At 37.2% G+C, this 18640-nt stretch overlaps 3 protein-coding genes across 3 annotated transcripts; 1 reads left to right on the plus strand and 2 right to left on the minus strand.

The window, feature by feature from the left end:
- Window positions 1-6861: 6861 nt before the first annotated feature.
- LOC121748825 (TBC1 domain family member 5 homolog A-like) lies at window positions 6862-11292 on the plus strand. The gene is made up of 5 exons (XM_042143362.1): window positions 6862-7403; window positions 7808-7911; window positions 8178-8354; window positions 8751-10693; window positions 10970-11292. The coding sequence occupies exons 1-5, from the start codon at window positions 7228-7230 to the stop codon at window positions 11123-11125; spliced, it is 2556 nt and encodes an 851-aa protein (XP_041999296.1). The 5' UTR covers window positions 6862-7227; the 3' UTR covers window positions 11126-11292.
- A 122-nt stretch (window positions 11293-11414) lies between these two features.
- Window positions 11415-13247, minus strand: LOC121799432. Its single transcript, XM_042198799.1, has 3 exons — window positions 12757-13247; window positions 11845-11948; window positions 11415-11739 (listed from the first exon to the last, which is right to left on the minus strand). Exons 1-2 carry the CDS (start codon window positions 13151-13153, stop codon window positions 11878-11880), a joined length of 468 nt encoding a protein of 155 aa, XP_042054733.1. The 5' UTR covers window positions 13154-13247; the 3' UTR covers window positions 11415-11739; window positions 11845-11877.
- Window positions 13248-14933: 1686 nt separating this feature from the next.
- LOC121782683 (putative clathrin assembly protein At5g57200) lies at window positions 14934-18347 on the minus strand. The gene is made up of 16 exons (XM_042180661.1): window positions 18267-18347; window positions 18126-18195; window positions 17879-17994; window positions 17641-17779; window positions 17453-17568; window positions 17275-17367; window positions 17140-17190; window positions 16995-17060; window positions 16867-16932; window positions 16651-16731; window positions 16475-16555; window positions 15994-16230; window positions 15848-15923; window positions 15606-15727; window positions 15057-15462; window positions 14934-14962 (listed from the first exon to the last, which is right to left on the minus strand). Exons 1-16 carry the CDS (start codon window positions 18345-18347, stop codon window positions 14934-14936), a joined length of 1830 nt encoding a protein of 609 aa, XP_042036595.1.
- Between the last annotated feature and the right edge of the window lie 293 nt (window positions 18348-18640).

Here is an 18640-nt window from a genome sequence, read left to right on the forward strand (position 1 = left end):
AAAAAGATGGGGGTACCTTTGAATCAAATAGGAGGGCTCTAGTCATTTCGAGGATGATTCGATTTTTCCGTTCTGCTACCCCATTTTGTTCTGGCGTGTGGGAACAGGACGTTTGATGTATCAACCCATGTTCGCCAAAAAATTTTGTCATGGAACTATTTAAAAACTCCCCCCCATTATCAGATCGTAGGATTTTTTACGGACGTCTGGAATTGAGTTTGGATCATTTTATAAAAGAGCAAAAATTTATCATATACTTCAGATTTATGCTTCATGAAATAAACCCAAGTAGTTCTACTGCAATCATCCACGAATATCACAAAGTATTTAAAACCAGAACTAGTTCCTATAGGCGCTGGGCCCCACACACCAGAATGTATCAAGGAAAAACCGTGTCAACACGAGTATCATTTGGTTTAAAAGAGTTTCGGTGGCTCTTGGCCAAAACACATGCTTCGCAAGAGAAGTTTCTAGGAACAAAAAGTTTAGGAAATAAAGATTTTAAATAACCCGGAGAGGTATGGCCCATCCGACGGTGCCAGAGCCAAGTATCTTGATTAGTGGATCCGTGAGCAAGCATCGCCGCACCATCTTGTCGAGCAATCTCATCCACAAAATAGAGCCCACGACGCTCAGTGCCACGTCCAATAATCTTCCCCGTCCGGATATCCTGTAACATACAGAAGTTTGGGTGCATCAGCAACGTACAATTTAAATCCTTAGTCACATGACTAATTGACATTAACTTTTGTGACAATTTAGGCACATAAAGGCAGTTGGGAATATGAACATTCGGAAAAATTTCTATAGTCCCCGCCCCTTCGACTGGTGTTATTCCTCCGTTTGCAGTTTTTATATGAGACTTAGGAGTCTTATGAATCTCCAAAAAATCACGTCTGTCATATGACATAGTGTCGGTGGCCCCACAATCAAAAATCCATCCCGTGTCATAATGATATCACAATTTTGGGCCTCAAATGCACATGATAAGTTTTCTAAGCATGCAAATGAATTCTTGCATAAAATGGGGTCTGTTTCGCAATTATCAGTGAGCTGGGGGTGGTTTTTTGTATAACTTTCGGGATGGGGGCATTTGTCATAATACTTGACATATGAGGGTTTAATAGCAATAAGGGTTTTATTAGGGTTAGGGTTCTCAATCCCCAACCCTTTACCTCCAATTTCGCCGCCTCCATCCAATCTGAGAGAGGCGATCATTGCCTCTGCCGTCTTCCCCCCACCGCCGCTGTTCTCGCCGCGCCCGCCACCGCCGGTTGGGAGGCTGCCGGTCTCCGGCCTTTTCTCCTGGAATCCCGTCGCTTCTTGGCTTCCTTCTGTCGGGTTTCTTCCCCCGCTATTGGTTCAGACGGCAATCTTGGCTTTTTCGGCCTTCTCTTCTTCCCACCACTCTGGATACCCCACCAATTGGAAGCACGTTTCCTTTGTGTGTTTGTGCATTCCGCAGTGCGAGCACCAGAGCCTGGATTTGTCTGGGTTGTTGCTTCCCAGTCGGTTGGCGGCGGAGCGTTGCATCGGTGACGGATGTCCTCTGTTTTGCGGCTGTGGTTGGCGGTACTCTCGAGCTCCAAATCCGAATCCGACCCCCGATGATGTCTCGCTTCCGACAGTGATGGAGGTTGAATCGGATGCCGGTGGCATGATCTTGAGTCGAGCCGTCTCCCGTTTCACCCACCCATATGCAACGTCGACTGAGGGGTAGGGGTCCTCTTTGAGGATCTCGCGTCGGACCCAGTCATACTTCTCGTTCAATCCGGTGAGAAATTTAAATAGCCTTAGTTCGGATTTGATGTCTCGGTATTGTGCTACTCCTTTGTCGCAGCAATTCACGATTTTTTGAGGGCATCGATCGATGTCGATCCAAGCCCCGTGTAGCCTGCTCCAGTAGGCTTCTAATGTTGAATCTCCTTGCATAATTTTGCTTGCCTTGTCTCGCAGATCATATATGAGATATGAGTCCGCCGAACTTGCGAAAGTGACGGCGAGAGTATCCCACAGTGCCTTCGCCGTTTGGTGATGTGCGAAATCGGCGATGAGGTTGGTTTCCATATTGTCGATTATCCAGGAGAAGACTATTAGGTCTATCTCCTCCCAATCGGAATATCCCTTCTCCGTCGGCAGTGGCGGAGGTGGTGCTTCTGATATGTGGCGGTAGACTCCTCGGCCGCCTATGGACACTTTCATCAATCGTGCCCATAATGGATAGTTCAAGCCATTCAACTTGAAGGCTATGGTAACACTTTTACTCGACCTGATCTTTTCGGCCACAGGTTCAATTTCTGGTTTCTCATCTGCCATTTCTTTGGCTTGATTGGTCTTCTCGCCGTTTCGGTCGAGAGAGGTATGTTTTTTGGGGCTATGATGATATTTTTCTGAGCCTAACCTGCTCGGATGCCATGTAGAATTGTATAATTGTGTGTTATATATTGACAATGAAGTGATACATCATATATAGACATAGGGAGTATTATACATGGTAAGATTTCCTCAATCAAATCTCCCTAATTTGTCGTCTAAATATCTCGTCTAATCTTCTCCTGATTTAAGGTAATCTTCTTCATTCTTTGCGAGATATTCTCTAATCTCCAACAGATACGGCACATAATAATATGATTACTGATTTACACGATTAAAACCTGATTTTATACAATTAGACCTGATTTACATGATAAAAACCTTATTTACACAATTAGAATTTGAATTACATGATTAAATCAGATTTTTAAACTTGATTTACTCAATCAAAACCTGATTTACACCATTAAAGTTGATATTACACGATAAAAACCTGATTCACACGAATATAGAAAATAAAAGTAAAATATGGTAATTTCTAAAAAATAGTTAAAAGTGATATTACTATTGTTTTTAATGGATTATCCGAACTCAACTCGAAACCAATAAGGACATGAAACCAATTAGAATTGACTCAAATTCATTAATTTCGTGTCTGTGTCAAAATAATTTCCAACCCGAGACAAGAATGTCCACCAGCAGACCTATCGACTATACTTTGTGTTGATTTGTAGATGCATCAAAGAGTGGGACTAGTTCATATTCAAACGTATGAATTGAATCCCTGAACATTTGATTAATAATAATAAATGAAACTCATTCCAACCGATCACATATATCCCATGGAATATGGATTATGTCATTGCCATGTCAATATTAGAATGCAGAAATTATTGTACGTGTTGTCAATTGTTTGCACAGAATTAATGGAGTAGTAGTGATTTAGTATTAATTTTGAAATGAGATACACCCGTCTTCATAAGCTGTATCCAAAAGTTCAGTATACAACGAACACTATTAGCGGCAGATTCATGGAAACTGAACTTGAAGAACAGAACTTTGATTTACTAATTAGACCAATTATCTTAGATGAAATGAAAATTCCTTGTCTAGGCTATTTATACATGTATTAATAATATGGGTGTGATCAATTCCTAACTTTTTAAAGTTGTTAACTCTGCTAACTCATCAACGCAGTGTATTAAAATATTAACACAATGACATTAAAGTGTCAATACATAATTTTGTTGACATTTCAATAAATTGTGTTAACATTTTTAATACACTAGTTGATGAATTAGCAGAATTAGCCTCTTAGCAATATAACATACCCCATTAATAATAGTATATGTAATCAGTTAAATTTTTTTGATAGAAATGATCATGATTGCAGCCTTTTGGATTGTGCACAAAAAGAAAAGTTGAGAACATGGGATGGATGTTGGTGAGTGACCCGCAACATGCACATAAAACAATCCAACCTCCATACTTTTCTCTACTTTACTTCACACAAAAAAAAAACAAATTTATTGTTTACTATCGTAGTATTTTGATAAACTATAAAAAGGCTCTAGATATTGTGCTTGGGTTCTTTTTAATTACTGGGAATGTAGTTATCTAAATTATAATCATCTTTTATTTACAGAGGAAGATACACTAAAATCTTCAATGCATTTTAAATAGTAAATCGGACACAAGAATATGAATATAATAACGGGATTAAGAGATATATTGCGGAAAAACGCACAAAAAGTAGGATAGTACTATATAGCCATCACTTATAATTAGAAATCAAATCTCTAACCTAGTTGATTAAAAAATACACTAAAATCTTCAATGCTTTTAAAAGAGTAAATCGGACAAAAGAATATGAAAATAGTAACGGTATTAAGAGATATATTACGAAAAAACGCACAAATAAGTAGGATACTATATAGAGCCATCACTTGTAAACTAGAAATCAAATCTCAAGTGATTAAAAAAATAGATGGATGAAATTGTATTTAAGATCATTTTACTTTAGGGGTGAAAAGGTCTTTTAATAACTCGGTGCAAGTTAGGGCTGGCAAATCGTGCGGATTGGGTCGTTATCGGGTCAACCTGATAATGACCCAACCCAATAAGGCCTAACCTGAACCCGACCTGTTAAGGAAACTGTAAATCCGAACACGAACCCGACCTGCTACATTCAAATCCGAACACGACCCGCACCCGACACGAACCCGTTATCGACACGATATAATATGGGTTGACACGACACGATAACAACCCGAACCTGATATTACACGATTAAAACCTAATATTACATGATTAAACCTTAATTTTTAACCTAATTTACACAATTAAAATTCATTTTATACTATTTAAACCTAATTTATAAGAAATTTAAAAATTAAAGTAATATGTATTTTTTAAAATAATAATAAAAATAATAATATTATTTCTTAATGGGTTACCCGTATCCGACCCGCACCCGACCCAAACCCAACCCGAAATTATCGGGTTCTTAATGGGTCAACCCGATAAGGACACGGATCCAATAAGACTTGACCCAACCCAATAATTTCGTGCGGATTCGTGTCAGATTATCGTGTCGTGTCGAAAATTGCCAGCCCTAGTGCAAGTGTCGCTTGCGAAATTAATAAAGTAACTCGGGCTTTTCTAGAGTAACTTGGAGCTTTTATCTCCGTCCCATTAAATATGCAACATTTGGTTTCCAACACATGATTTTATGCAGTGTTGTTTTGTGAGTTAATGAAGAGAGAGAGTAAAGTAAGAGAGAAGAAAAAGTAGAGATGGTATTGTTTCCATTCTAGGAAACGTTTCATTTTTATTGGGACAACCCAAAAAGGAAAACGTTTCATTTCTAATGGGGCAGAGGGAGTAGTACATAATACTCTCTTCATCCCACCGAAGATGATCACTTTCCTTTTTAGTTTGTCCGAAACAAGATGACTCATTACTAAAAATGTAACACATTTATCTCTACTTTATTTCATCTCTCTTACTTTATTCTCTTCACTTGACACACAAAATAAAGCTACATAAAATCAGGTGTAAGGGTCCTGGGGACGGAGCGAGTACTTATTTCACATACTATATGAAATGAATTGTACTCATTTATGAAACGGCTTGTTTAATATAAACGAAATAACGGCTTGTTTAATCTAAACGAAATAATTGTGTCTCATATATGAAACAGTAACTTGTTTCATATAATCCGTTTCATATGTAAGAAATGACCTTTTGTTTTTTACATATATAAAAGGAACTGGAACTGTTTAACATATATGAAATTAACTTTCAGATATATATTGAATGAAATGTTGGACCTATGTTTAATATATATATATGCTTCACATCTACAACTGAATATATGGAACGAAATACAGGCGAATATTTATATAGTTCGACTCGCAACCCATATAGTGCATCGTTTTCATTTTGAATTTTGAAATGACCTAAACTGGTATAGATTATGCATCGTTTCTTCTTAACAATAATTTCATAGTATATTTTAATAGCTATCGAATTTTGTAAAAAATGACCTCAATGGACAATGATCATATTGTGCATTGTTTTCATTCTGAAATGACAGAATATCGGTATAGATTATGCGTCATCTTTCTTCACAAGAATTTCATGTATTTTATTAGCTATCAATATCATATTTTGTAAAAATGACCTTAATGCAATCACATAATTCATCGTTTTCATTTTGAAATAACCTTAACTTTTAGTGCATATTATGCTATCATTTTTTCTTGACAAGAATTTTGTGTATTTTACAAGCTATTGGATTTGGCAAAAAAAACCAAAATATAATGACTAGATAGTGAAGTTAAGAGATTATTGGAGTAGAAATTTAGAGAGATAGTGCTAAGAGTCCAAGACTAAAGGTTTTGGGTTCGAATCCTCATTGGCGTAATTTTTTTTTGCATAGATATAGTAAATCTCATAACCAAATATAACACGTCCCATAAATATAAGTTTTTTTAAAATCCCTTAAATTAATTTCTAATTTTCAGACTTTCCTAAGCAAAATTTGGTCAACTTTATTACTGTTCTTCCTAATCCTTCCTCTGTAATGATCTACTAAAATATCTTCGGAATCATCTCTGAATTGTATTTATAATTTTATGTCTTTGATCTATTCCAATGGAGGTTTTTTTAGACTCTAATTATTAGGATTTAAATTATTGTATCAAATTCTATACGGGGATATAATTATGGGACGACTGAGAAAAAGTAAACGAAAATTTGAGGACGGGTGGAAAATATATACTCCCTTGTTTCCCATTCAATTTCATTTTTGTTCCCAATTAATTGTCACTTTTATTTTTTACTACTCTTACTATTTTTGATAATTAATATTCACATTTCACTATTTTTTTTACTAACATTTTATCAGCACAAAATAAAATTAATAGTAGTAGTATAGTAGTACAGGAATTTACATTAAAGAGAAAATAAAAAACATCCCTTGAAAGTGGAATTATATTATAATTATAATAATTGTATAAAACTGGTTGAAAAGGCATTTTCAGCTTATTCTTTTTCCATCTGAAATTCCTCTGCGGATTTTAGATGCACCTTCAACTCTCTCTCTAGATTTCTGCATTTACGAATCCCCTGCCTACATTTTTGCTGATTTTTCTCTGCTAGTACTCTTTTTGTATTCTCTGTAATTCTTGAACTGCAAACTCCAGCATTTCTCGAGAATCGAGATCTATTCAAGGTCTATTACTTGATGATATAGACGAATTTAGTGTGTTTTCCACAATTCTAGCAATTTTACCATTTCTAAGATGAAAATATTGTCTTAAAAATTGCGATTCGTGTGCTGGATTCTGGATAGTCTGAGCTGGATTGACTGTAAACAGAGAAAGACAACCGGTGGAAGAAGACTCACACATGTCACAGGTTTCCATAGATACAGAGATAGTTGAAACGGAGTCGTGTTCTGGAGGTTCGCGCCCCTTTAGAAATTTCAGAGGCGTAAGGTGGCGTATTGATTTGGGGATTTTACCATCTTATCCTTCGGCCTCCGTCGACGATCTTCGCCGGATTACCGCTAATTCTCGGAGAAGGTAAAAGCATAGCTTTTTTATATTGTAAGTCTTGGTTATTATTCGTAGTTTTTTAGACCAATGATTGAAGAGATCGTGTTAGGTGTCACTCTTTTTGGTTGGTCATACGAATTTGTCAGTCGTTATAGCTTTTCGCGGTTGTATTTATTATCACCAATTTAATGTCTCGGCGCTTCAATTTTGATCGAGTTTAGCAAGTATTGGGGGTTTAAAAGGATTAAATCAATCAATCTTTCACAATTTTATGTAGTTTGTACCTATGCTAGTCGGTAATTTGATTTAAATCTGAAAGGATATCAATGAAGTTGTGGAATCATCTTGCTCATAATGAAAACTGGAAGTTGGCCACGTTTTCTCGCCGCCTCTGGTTGATGTAATTTTGAATTAAATTCGTGATGATGCAGGTATGCTGCGTTAAGAAGACAGCTTCTTGTTGATCCGCACATACCGAAAGATGGAAGTAGCTCTCCTGATTGTGTCATGGACAATCCACTATCCCAAAACCCAGGTAGAATTTTGGTGAATCTACGTTACTTCCATTTTCCTGCAATATCATTGACTTCCTGATTCTAGTTTGGGGGATTTTGGTTGGTTCAGGAAGGAGGTAGGCACGCCAATTTTCTTTATGTTTACTTGCTGAAATACAATTTGTATTCTTGTCATCAGTGACATAACACGTTGTCATCTGCCTTGGCTTAGGCTTTCATGTGTTTTGGTCTTGCTGAAATACTTTCTGCGTTACTGAGCTATTTGTAACTGGTGTGCCTCTCTTAGATAGCATGTGGGGTCGATTCTTCAAAAATGCTGAACTGGAGAGAATGTTGGATCAAGATTTGACACGCTTGTATCCTGAAAGAGACAGCTATTTCCAGACAAGTGTATGCCAAGGCATATTAAGGCGGATTTTGCTGCTCTGGTGCCTTAGAAACCCAGAATATGGCTACAGACAAGGTAGGTTAATATTGTTTGTATCTGTTCTTTCTGGTCCTCCAGTTTGCGGAAGATGTTTACATTTAGAAGGCCATTTTCATGCTAAAAGTTATTTTTTGGGTTCTTTTAGGTTTGAATATAAACCTCTGATTATCTCTAAACTTATTTTGTGGAGCAGTGTAAAATTACATCCTGACAAAAGAATTCCCCTTTGTGGAAGAATACTGTTAAACTTTGACTATACATTGTTTAGATTGAGGCATTTAATCGATTGCCCAATCTTCAAAAGTTCTTGTTTTTGGTTAAATGAGACCAAGGAGCATATATTTTTTTTAATATAGTACATTCTGAAATTTGGAAATTTGTTTTAATCTTTTAGCCCTTGGTACTAATGCTCTCTCTGAACTGTACTTTCAGGCATGCATGAAATCTTGGCTCCCCTGTTATATGTTCTTCATGTTGATGTGGAAAATCTGTCAGAAGTGAAAAGAACATATGCTGACCACTTTGTTGATAAATTTGATGGCTTCTCATTTCATGAAAATGACTTGACATACAAATTTGACTTCAAGAAATTCTCAGAGTCCGAGGGAGATAATAATGGATTTGAAAACACTTCTGCAAAAGCTAGTAATCTCTGTGAACTTGATCCTGAGATTCAAACTACAGTTTTACTAAATGATGCCTATGGAGCAGAAGGTGAACTTGGCGTTGTCTTGTCTGAGAAGTTTATGGAACATGATGCCTATTCCATGTTTGATTCTTTGATGAGTGGATCTGGTGGTGCCCTAGCAATGGCCAAGTTTTACTCTCATCCTTCTGGGAAGCCGCATACTGGACCCCCTCCTGTAATTGAAGCTTCTTCTGCCTTTTATCACTTGCTTTACAATGTTGATTCATCTCTTCATGCTCACCTTGTAGAGTTGGGAGTTGAACCCCAGTATTTTGCCCTTCGCTGGCTACGGGTATTATTTGGACGTGAATTTTCTTTGGAAGAGCTTCTGGTGATCTGGGATGAAATTTTTGCACATGAAAATACAGTGTCTAGTCCTGCTGATGCTTGTGATGCTGAATCCAACTTTGCACTTCTCGAGTCACCTAGGGGAGCATTCATATGCGCTTTTGCAGTTTCTATGATACTTAACTTGAGGTCTTCATTGCTTGCCACAGAGAATGCTACTATCTGTCTTCAGAGATTGTTGAATTTTCCTGATGATACTAAACTTGCAAAGCTGTTGGTGAAGGCAAAATCCATGCATGCCATCGCCAGAGAAGCAAACAAGTTAACCCCTGTACCAATTCAATCTGAGTTATATGACAGAAGGAAGTCAAACGTAACTAGGGGTCATAGCCTTTCGCTGGATTCTTCTTCTCCAAATACTCCTCTAACTGTGGTACCTGATAGCTACTGGGAAGAGAAATGGAGAGTTTTGCATAAAGAAAAAGAAAATAAGCCAAGTGCTGGGGGAGATCAAGTTCCAAATCGCAGAAAAGGTTGGTCCGAAAGAGTAAGACTCCGCTTGTCTAGGACTGAATCTGATCCTTCCCCATCAAAGAAAAATGAAAGAACCAAAATTCCAAAGCCATTTGTGAGGAGAAGTTTGTTGGATGATCTTGCACGACAGCTTGGAGCAGATGAAGATACTAAAGAGGATACAGTATCTGACGCAGATGTTGGCATCGGGGGTTCAGTGGATGTCAACAGAGAAGATGTAACTGATAAAAACTATGAAAGTTCATCAAGTGCTGCTGGGAATGAAGACAATTCTTCCAATTTCTCAGAGCCTTCTGATCCTATTCATAGGAGTAGTGATAATGAGAACGAAGTAGAAAGAAGTAATGTTGCATCAGACTCATCAATGGTTGAAAATGATGCTCAGATATGTGTTAATGGTCCTGAATGCTCCCCTCTGCCTGTCTCGAATCACCAATATGGCGCTCCATTTGATGAAGATGCAGATGAAAATGAAAATGAAAATGATACTCAGATTTGTGTAGATAATCCTGAATGCTCCCATGTATTTGTCTCAAGCAACCAAGACGGCAGCTCATCAAAATCAGCAGGAAATGATGAGGCTGTTGGGAAATTAGCTACAGGGATAAAGGAGATTAAACATCTATCTGGAAAGTTTCAGTGGTTATGGAAGTTCGGAAGGAATGTAAACGAGGGCACATCTGTGAGAACTGTTCCTGAGGATGCAAAAGCTTGCAATAATGGAAGTGATCAGAACAATTTTGTTGATATTTCCACTGCCGATGGGTGTAACCGCGCATCTGAAACCAGCAAGGGGGAGACAGTGGACCAAAATTTGAGGGTTAGTTGGAAGAATATTGGTCAATCCATGATTGAGAACATTCAGGTACTTATCTAAACCGTGCTTAAGTTTTTATGTTAGGAACAAAGGTTCTCAGTACTCTAGTCTAGTTTCTATTGTCATAATTGTCACATTTATTTCTTCCTTGATCGGTTCACATATAATTGGGTATGGAAATGAAACTGGGTTTATTTGAGAAATTCAAGGAATTTCATTAAGAGCAACAAGCTTGACCATGTTATCGGTCTTTCCCATGCTTGGTTATATAATCTGTGTAGTGTAGCGACGGCATCTTCTAACAGTTCTACTTGAACCTTGCAGGTGCTGGAGTCTGTGTTCCAGCAGGATCGTGGTGGTCAAGTTGGAGGGTCCTCGGAGAACTTGTCGAAGAACGGGCTTGTCGGTAAAGGACAAGTTACAGCCACGGCTGCACTCAAAGAGCTCAGAAAGATCAGCAATCTTCTCTCTGAGATGTGATTTTGATGCTATTACTTAAATGTAAATTTGGTTATTATATATATCCCTCTCGAGTAAACACAATAAATGGTCCTACTAAGGCTTCTATTGTATCCCATCAAATTTTGTATTACCATTGTGTGGTTGTATATACAGATATTATTGAAATAAAAGTTTAAGTTTACTGATATCACGGTTTATTATGTTCACCACATATCCAGCAAAAGTTTTGTGAATTATTTGTAGTCATACCATCTGTTTTCATTTACTCTGACTGGGCTGTATTAAGAGTCTATACTGCACATTCAGCTGAAAAATAAGTACAACATGTTTCACGAAGTAAAGTTGGTGTGTACAACAACAGCATTCAGTTCTGTAAGACGACATAAATAGAATATTATGTGAAAAACGAGCTATTTATTTAATGAGCTCAGCTTTCATCATACTATATAACTATTTTACTAGAATAACATTACGTAAGTATATACATTCTCTATTCAGGTACTGCATGTGATAATCTTCTCGAATACACTTTACCGGGGACAATGCTTATGCAAATTCAATCTGTGTTCTTCCTTCAAGTTGCCTCAGCCTTCACCTTTTCCATGTTTTTCATATCTACAACGATGGCAACCCTGTCAAAAGAAAAAGGGACAAACTTCAAGGGACTATATATTGACATCAAATATTTGAATGATCACCCAAGATCATTAAAAAACACCAAAAGCAACATTCCCAACCTGATGTGACCCGGCAATCACATTGAATGGCAGTCAAGGTTCATCCTTGGAGCTAGAAGTGTCCGAAAATATTAGCATTGGGATTGGATGTTGTGGTGAAGTACCTAGAGTTGCAAACACCACATCACAGATATAAATAGAACTTGTTATAAACCAAGTAGGTGGGTGATGGTCTTTCGCATATTTCAACTAATTTACTTTGTAGCTATTCAAATTAAATATGGTAAAGAAACAACTGAGATGTCAGATCTCTGCAAGACATGAAGTGCGATGCTTCTAATAAAGCGTAAGAACATGTGGAACAGAGAGTCTAACTAAAGCATGAATATGCCAATAATATCTCTAGAGCATAGTGCATTGATGACTGCATAAGGCAGGAATTTCGGTTGAACTTGTAAATCTTAAAAACGAATGATAAGATGTTTTGGTGCTTGCAACCTCGCCTAAAACTATTTGACTAGTACTATCTTAAATAAACATCTTACAACATCCCCTAAAAGCCTAACCAAAGCCTACATGTTATCTGTGTATTTGTTTGTAAGGATTAAGCAGGCATACAAGAGATCTTATCAGAAACGTTTGGGAATAACAATGACGATAAACTAGCTATGATTGGTTTTCTTCAGAAGGTACATGGGAACTCCATTTCGCCACTTATCAGCGATAATATCGAAATAAGCTCAAATTTTCAATGGAAAATATCAATATCGAACACACCGAAAATCAATGAATAAAAATAACGCTTTTCCCCATCTTATTCCAATTATCCAATTCAAGTTTGATAGCACCCGCAACTCACCATTCTTAGCATTCTAGATGTGAAAAAGGAATCAACTTCAGTCGAAATAGGCCACAATAAAAGAGAGATTATTGATTCGATCTCATTGAAATGATGAAATTGAATTTGATTACCTTGAATAAAATAGGTGGAGGAAGGCCAGCCGTTGGCCGATAAAAGGGACATCTGCTCATCCTCGGATAACAATTGATGCTGCAATGGGTGGGATATGGAGGCGAGGGTGTAGCGCGAGGAGGCGGCGCGTGGGGGGACCCAATAGGAGTGGCCAGGGAGGAAGGGGAGCCAATAGGGGGCGGCGCGGCGGACGATGATGCTGTGGATGGCGTCCTGGAGCCTCTTAACGCCGAGAGAAACAGCCTCGGGGTCGGGTGAATCGGAGTCGAGGTCGACCTCGATGAGCTGAGCGCGGGCGGGTTTGGTGGAGCGGTGGCGGTGGTGGGTGATTAGGGCGTTAGAGGGAGCGAGAGAAGCGCGGGCGAGGGATTGGGAGAGAATTCGAGAGATAGCCATCTGATGGATTGAAATTGAAATTGAAATTGAAATTGAAAGAGAGAAAGAGAGCGACGAATATAAATAGTTTGTAAAGAAATGGTGGCTGGCTGTCATTCCAACGGAATATGATAGAAAGTGGATAAGAGCGAGCACACACGCGGTGTGATATCTATGTTGCAAGTTTTTGGTTTAATTTAAAAATTAATAAATGTTAATTTTTAAAATTGTAATTATGTAATATTTGTTATTTGTAATTTTAAAACTCTATAAATACTAATATTTCACTTATACTTAAAATAGGGTAAGTCTAGACCAAAAAACATGTAAATTTTGTTTTATCATACGACCAAAACGAGCTAACACAAAAAATGAGTTGGGTAGGATCGTGTTCTTATATCACGTGTATATCGTTCTCTTCGGTATGTGACTTTGAAAATATTGTTTCACTTGTGGATTTGCCGATTCCGATCGTAGTTCGATCAATTTAAGTTTAACCATAACTGCTAAATTTAACACTTGTAACATAAATAATACTCCATCTGTCCCATAACAGATGTCACACTTTCCTTTTTAGTTTGTCCCATAAAAAATGTCACATTTGTTTTTTTGGAAAAAACACTCTCTCACATTAATATAAATATACTATTTTCTCTTTCCACCTATCACACCAAACAAATCTCCTAAAATCTCATGTCATTCCTCAAGCATGACATCTATTATAGGACGGAGGGAGTGCAATATATCCCCCAAGTGATCAACATCGATTTGAAATAATCTTGGTTATCTCATTAGACCAATGTTTTAAAAATCGGACCAGACCGGCCGGTTCGACCGGTTCGGCCGCAAACCGGTAAGTGGTCCGGTCCGATTAGCCCTATAAAACCAGTGACATGTTTAATCGCCATGAACCGCCGAAACCGGTCAGCCGGATCGGTCTGGCCGGGAACCAGAAACCGGTTCAAATGCTTTTCAAAAATTTTTTTAAAAATTTCGACCTTAATAAGAATCGAACTCAAGACCTACCGGTGAACTTACTAACAATTCTACCACTACACCACAAGGACTTCTTGGTAATAACATTAACATAAGTTATTTTTATATGTTAAACACGAAATATTTTATCTATATAAACCAATAATTCGTGTTTAATAGCAAAGTAATTAGTAATACTAATTATGATATTTAATTATCATCCACTTTATTTATATATCGCTTACTACTGCTAGTTTTATGATTATTTATATAATATGTATATATGTATATTATGAATATGTGATTAATTATACTTAAAGTTTACTACTATTTGATTATATACTAGGAGTATTTACTAAATGTATGTTTTTAATTTATGTTTATTCATATATCTTTGTGTATAATATTATTTTGCCACATTACTTTTTGAAAATAATACTATAAAATTATTTATTTTTATACATAAATATTAAATTTTTTATTTACAATAACTTACTACTAGTATAATTTATATATTTAATCATATTTATTGATAAAAAAAATTAATAAAATTCAATCATTCACTAAACTTTTATAGGTGGAGGTGTAATGTTTTTTTGATATACTATTAATATATTATATATTCTATCATTCACTTAATTAAAAATATTTGGTATATTATATAATTATATATATACACATTTATAACAGTATAACGGTTCGACCAGTGATTAAACCGATTGGACCGGTTAAACCATAAACCAGTGGCTTTGCCGGTTCACTCACCGGTCCGGTTTTTAAAACATTGCATTAGACTCTGCCCGATATCAAATAATATACATATCGTCTAATCAATAAAAGTAAACATTGCCTTGACTAATAAAGCAGAACAAGAATGAATGAATGAATTAGATCAATGTATTATTATTATTATTATTATTATTATTATTATTATTATTATTATTATTACTCATATTATTTTCCTCATGTGGCGGCGCTGCAGGCTGTGGAAAGTGGAAGGGATCACTAAAAGGATTGAAGTAGCCTCCCGCCTGTTGAGGAGTTGCATAAGGATTATACGGTTCCATGCCCGTGCCCTGATGCACCTCCGTCGTTGGCATCATCATCGTCGTCATATGTTGTTGATGTTGTTGTTGTTGCTGCTGCTGCTGCTGAAGCATCGTCATTTGCACATTTGTCGGAGGCGGGATGTTGTTTGACATGGCAAAAGGGTCAAAGTGTTGTTGTTGATGATCAAATGGAGTCTGGTTATATCCGTAGCTCGTGTTGTATCCTGAACTGTGCATCTCCATGGTTCTTCGAGCAGCGCTGTCTTCGTACAGGCTATCCAGCAGCAAGTTGTCAAAGCCCCCAGCCTGATGGCAAACGATCATCATAGTGTTCACATTGGACTGACTCCATGTGATGGGAAATGGCAGCTTAATATTTGCCTCATTATCATGCATCAATAATTGAGTTTTGAGATCAATTTAATGATTGCACCATTAACGTTACATACCATTTGGGGTTGTGCGAGTTGGGGTTGTGTCATATTGCTTGGGACCTCAACAATAGCCAATTCCCAACCACTTGTGCTTCCAATCTCAGCTAGGGCGTTGCTAGATGAAGGTGGATTGACATCTGCTCAACACAACCAACCAATTTTAGGGTGATATTATACTACTATCATTTAGTTTAAATTAGGTGCAAGCATTCCATTTAGTATGTGACTAATAAATGGATAAATCCTGCATGACTCACCGGGTTCAAAGATTGCTAGGGCATATGCATTGTTTTCCTCTATTTTTAAGGCCTCTTCATTTACTTCACTCAAACCCTGCATAACAATTGAGGCTAAAGAATCCTGCAAAAAATATATATATTTTAGAAATTATGAAGAAACTCACAAGCAGATCAATAGGCTCTTCAGTTGCCTGTGGCGTTGGTTCGGTCTGAAATGGCTCCTCTTCCTCTTCTACGACAACATCTTCTTCTTCTTCTTCTTCTTCTTCTTCTTCTTCTTCTTCTTCTTCTTCTTCTTCTTCTTCTTCTTCTTCTTCTGTATCTTGAACTTGATTTTCAGTTTCTACTTGAGATTTTTCCTCATCACCTTCTTCTGATTCGTTTTCCGTCTCCCCATACACCTGTACATTATGTGCAAGAATAGCATAATTATGTTATGGCACCATTCATCCTACCTCAGATTATCCAAAATAATGTCATGAGAAAAACAAAAGAAAACTCAAACAATGCACTATTGCCAAACTGTGATGAGTTTTTTATCACACAAAGGAAAAAAAGAGCTGTCAACAGAAAATGGAAAAGATGTTAGTAATAACATGAGATCAACACTTGTATGAGAAATCATTGCTTGGATGGTCTTCTCACCAGTCTATTATCCGTTATAGAACTCGTCTGCGGTGCTTCTTTTATATAGTCCTCCATAGTTGCGAGAAACGTTGGGGGAGGCTGAGGCATGCAGATAAAAATTATGTGCATGTTACCGAAATATCGACAAGGAGATCACCAATGAATACTCCACAATGAAAAAAAAAGGTGGAAACCTGTTTCAGTGTAGGGAAATGAAAGGTTCGAGCAAGATCTAGCGTTCTGCAGAAGCCATAAAAATCAGCAAGATGTGCTGCCTAAACGAACCATGGATCAACAACAACAACAACAACAAAAGAGCACGAACATCAGTTATCAAGTGTTCTATGGCAGTTCATTAGTCTATATTTCTTGGTGGATCCCCATGTGAATATACAAGTAAAGATAGGAACCTGTTTTCCCGCCCTTTTGTATATATCAAGAGCCCGAACAGCGTCATGCTTGGGCATGTCGAAAAACTACAAGAATAGAAAGAGATTTAAGGAACAAATATTTCACAGTATCATAAAATATCACATACCAAATCCACAAGATTAATGATCCCATCATTGATGGAACAATAGATTCTGAAGCTCTCTTTCAAGACCTACATTACAAAAAAACCCCACTCGTTCGTGTTAATATGCACGATTCATAGGTAAAGTTGGAACTGCTTTTTTGCATACCAGGGCCAAAGCATACTGTACTAGATAGTTATGACAGGCTAATCCTTCAGGCTGCAAAGTATTCGCGAAAGTCAGATAGTCTATCGAATATAAACAGAACAACCATTAGTTACATGACGAACAATGCTGGCTAACCTGGCAACAGATCAGACGGTAGAGAAGCTGTTGCAACGAAGGTAAATGTTCTAACAATTGTTCACCATTCAAAAACCGTGTCTTACTGTTCATCTGGTGCAACAAAAACCACTGTAATTCATAGCTTTTTTTTTTTAATAATTGAGCACAATTTCAGGAGAAACAATAGGCGGCATGCCTTGGATGTTTGAGGACCGGTATCGCCCTCCAAATCATACTGCAGGGTCTTGAAGCACTCGACTCTTTCCTCTAGAAAGAGTGAAAATGTACGGACCCAAGCAGAGCAGTCCCAAGCTACATCAAAACTAGATAAGTATTAACATATATGAAAACTAGTGTGATGAAGAAGATATGTATATTTCTTACCTAAAGTACTTGTATCATCCTTGAAATTATATAATTGAAATAATTTTCCTCTTTGGGAGTAACGTACTAATTCTTCTTTGTAAGCAGGATCCCCTTCTCTAAGAGTCCTATGAACAACTATCAAAGTCTTTATTGCAACCTGAAATGACACACCTACAACTTCATTAGAATGGGGCTCTATAACTAATGAAATCAAATGAAGCTTGTGGTTGAAAGAATAAAAGTCGAAAGAGCATACGATCCAGTTGCGCGTCTTGGACAATCTCCGGCATAGCGCATGTATGCAATAGCCTACATCAGCTCGTGAGCGGTTTGCAGATATTGCTGCAAGTATCTCTGCATAGCACAAGAAAACTTACGTGAGAAAAACAAAAAAGAAAAAAGACCAAGTTGCAAATAAACATGGAAAAAGGTAGAAATTAATGGTGCATTACTCACAACTAATCAAACAGCATTAAAAAAAGAGATTGAATGAATGCACTTACTTACAACATGCCTTTCCTTTGGGGGGCATTCAACGTGGTTGGTAGCCTTGACAATTGCAACATCCAACGCCTTGAAACATATACAAATTTTGAGAATAGAAAAGGAAAATTGGTTGAATAAATCCAATGAAAAATGAGTACCTTAAAGTCACTATTGAGACTGGCTAGACCAACTTTGGTGGAGTCCTTTAGTGCTCCATAGGCTTTTCTAAAGCTTTCCATCTCATATCATTCATCATCACAACGAACATGTCACAGATCCCAGAAACACACAAACAAAACAAAGGGGATTTTGACAAATTCTTCCTCTCTATTTTTGCGTAAACTCATTTCAATAATGACGAAAATAGATTCAAATCTAGATTCTCTCTCTTACCAAAGTTGGCCTAACGAATTTCTCTCTTCCTCTCCCTCTCCCTCAAGAATATGCCACGACTTGTTCCCTCCAAAATAAATTTCTACTGATATAGGAGTGCTAATTAAACCTTCAAATAACATTATTGGCGTACATTATT

This window comes from Salvia splendens, chromosome 1 (assembly GCF_004379255.2).
Source record: "Salvia splendens isolate huo1 chromosome 1, SspV2, whole genome shotgun sequence".
Lineage (NCBI taxonomy): Eukaryota > Viridiplantae > Streptophyta > Magnoliopsida > Lamiales > Lamiaceae > Salvia > Salvia splendens.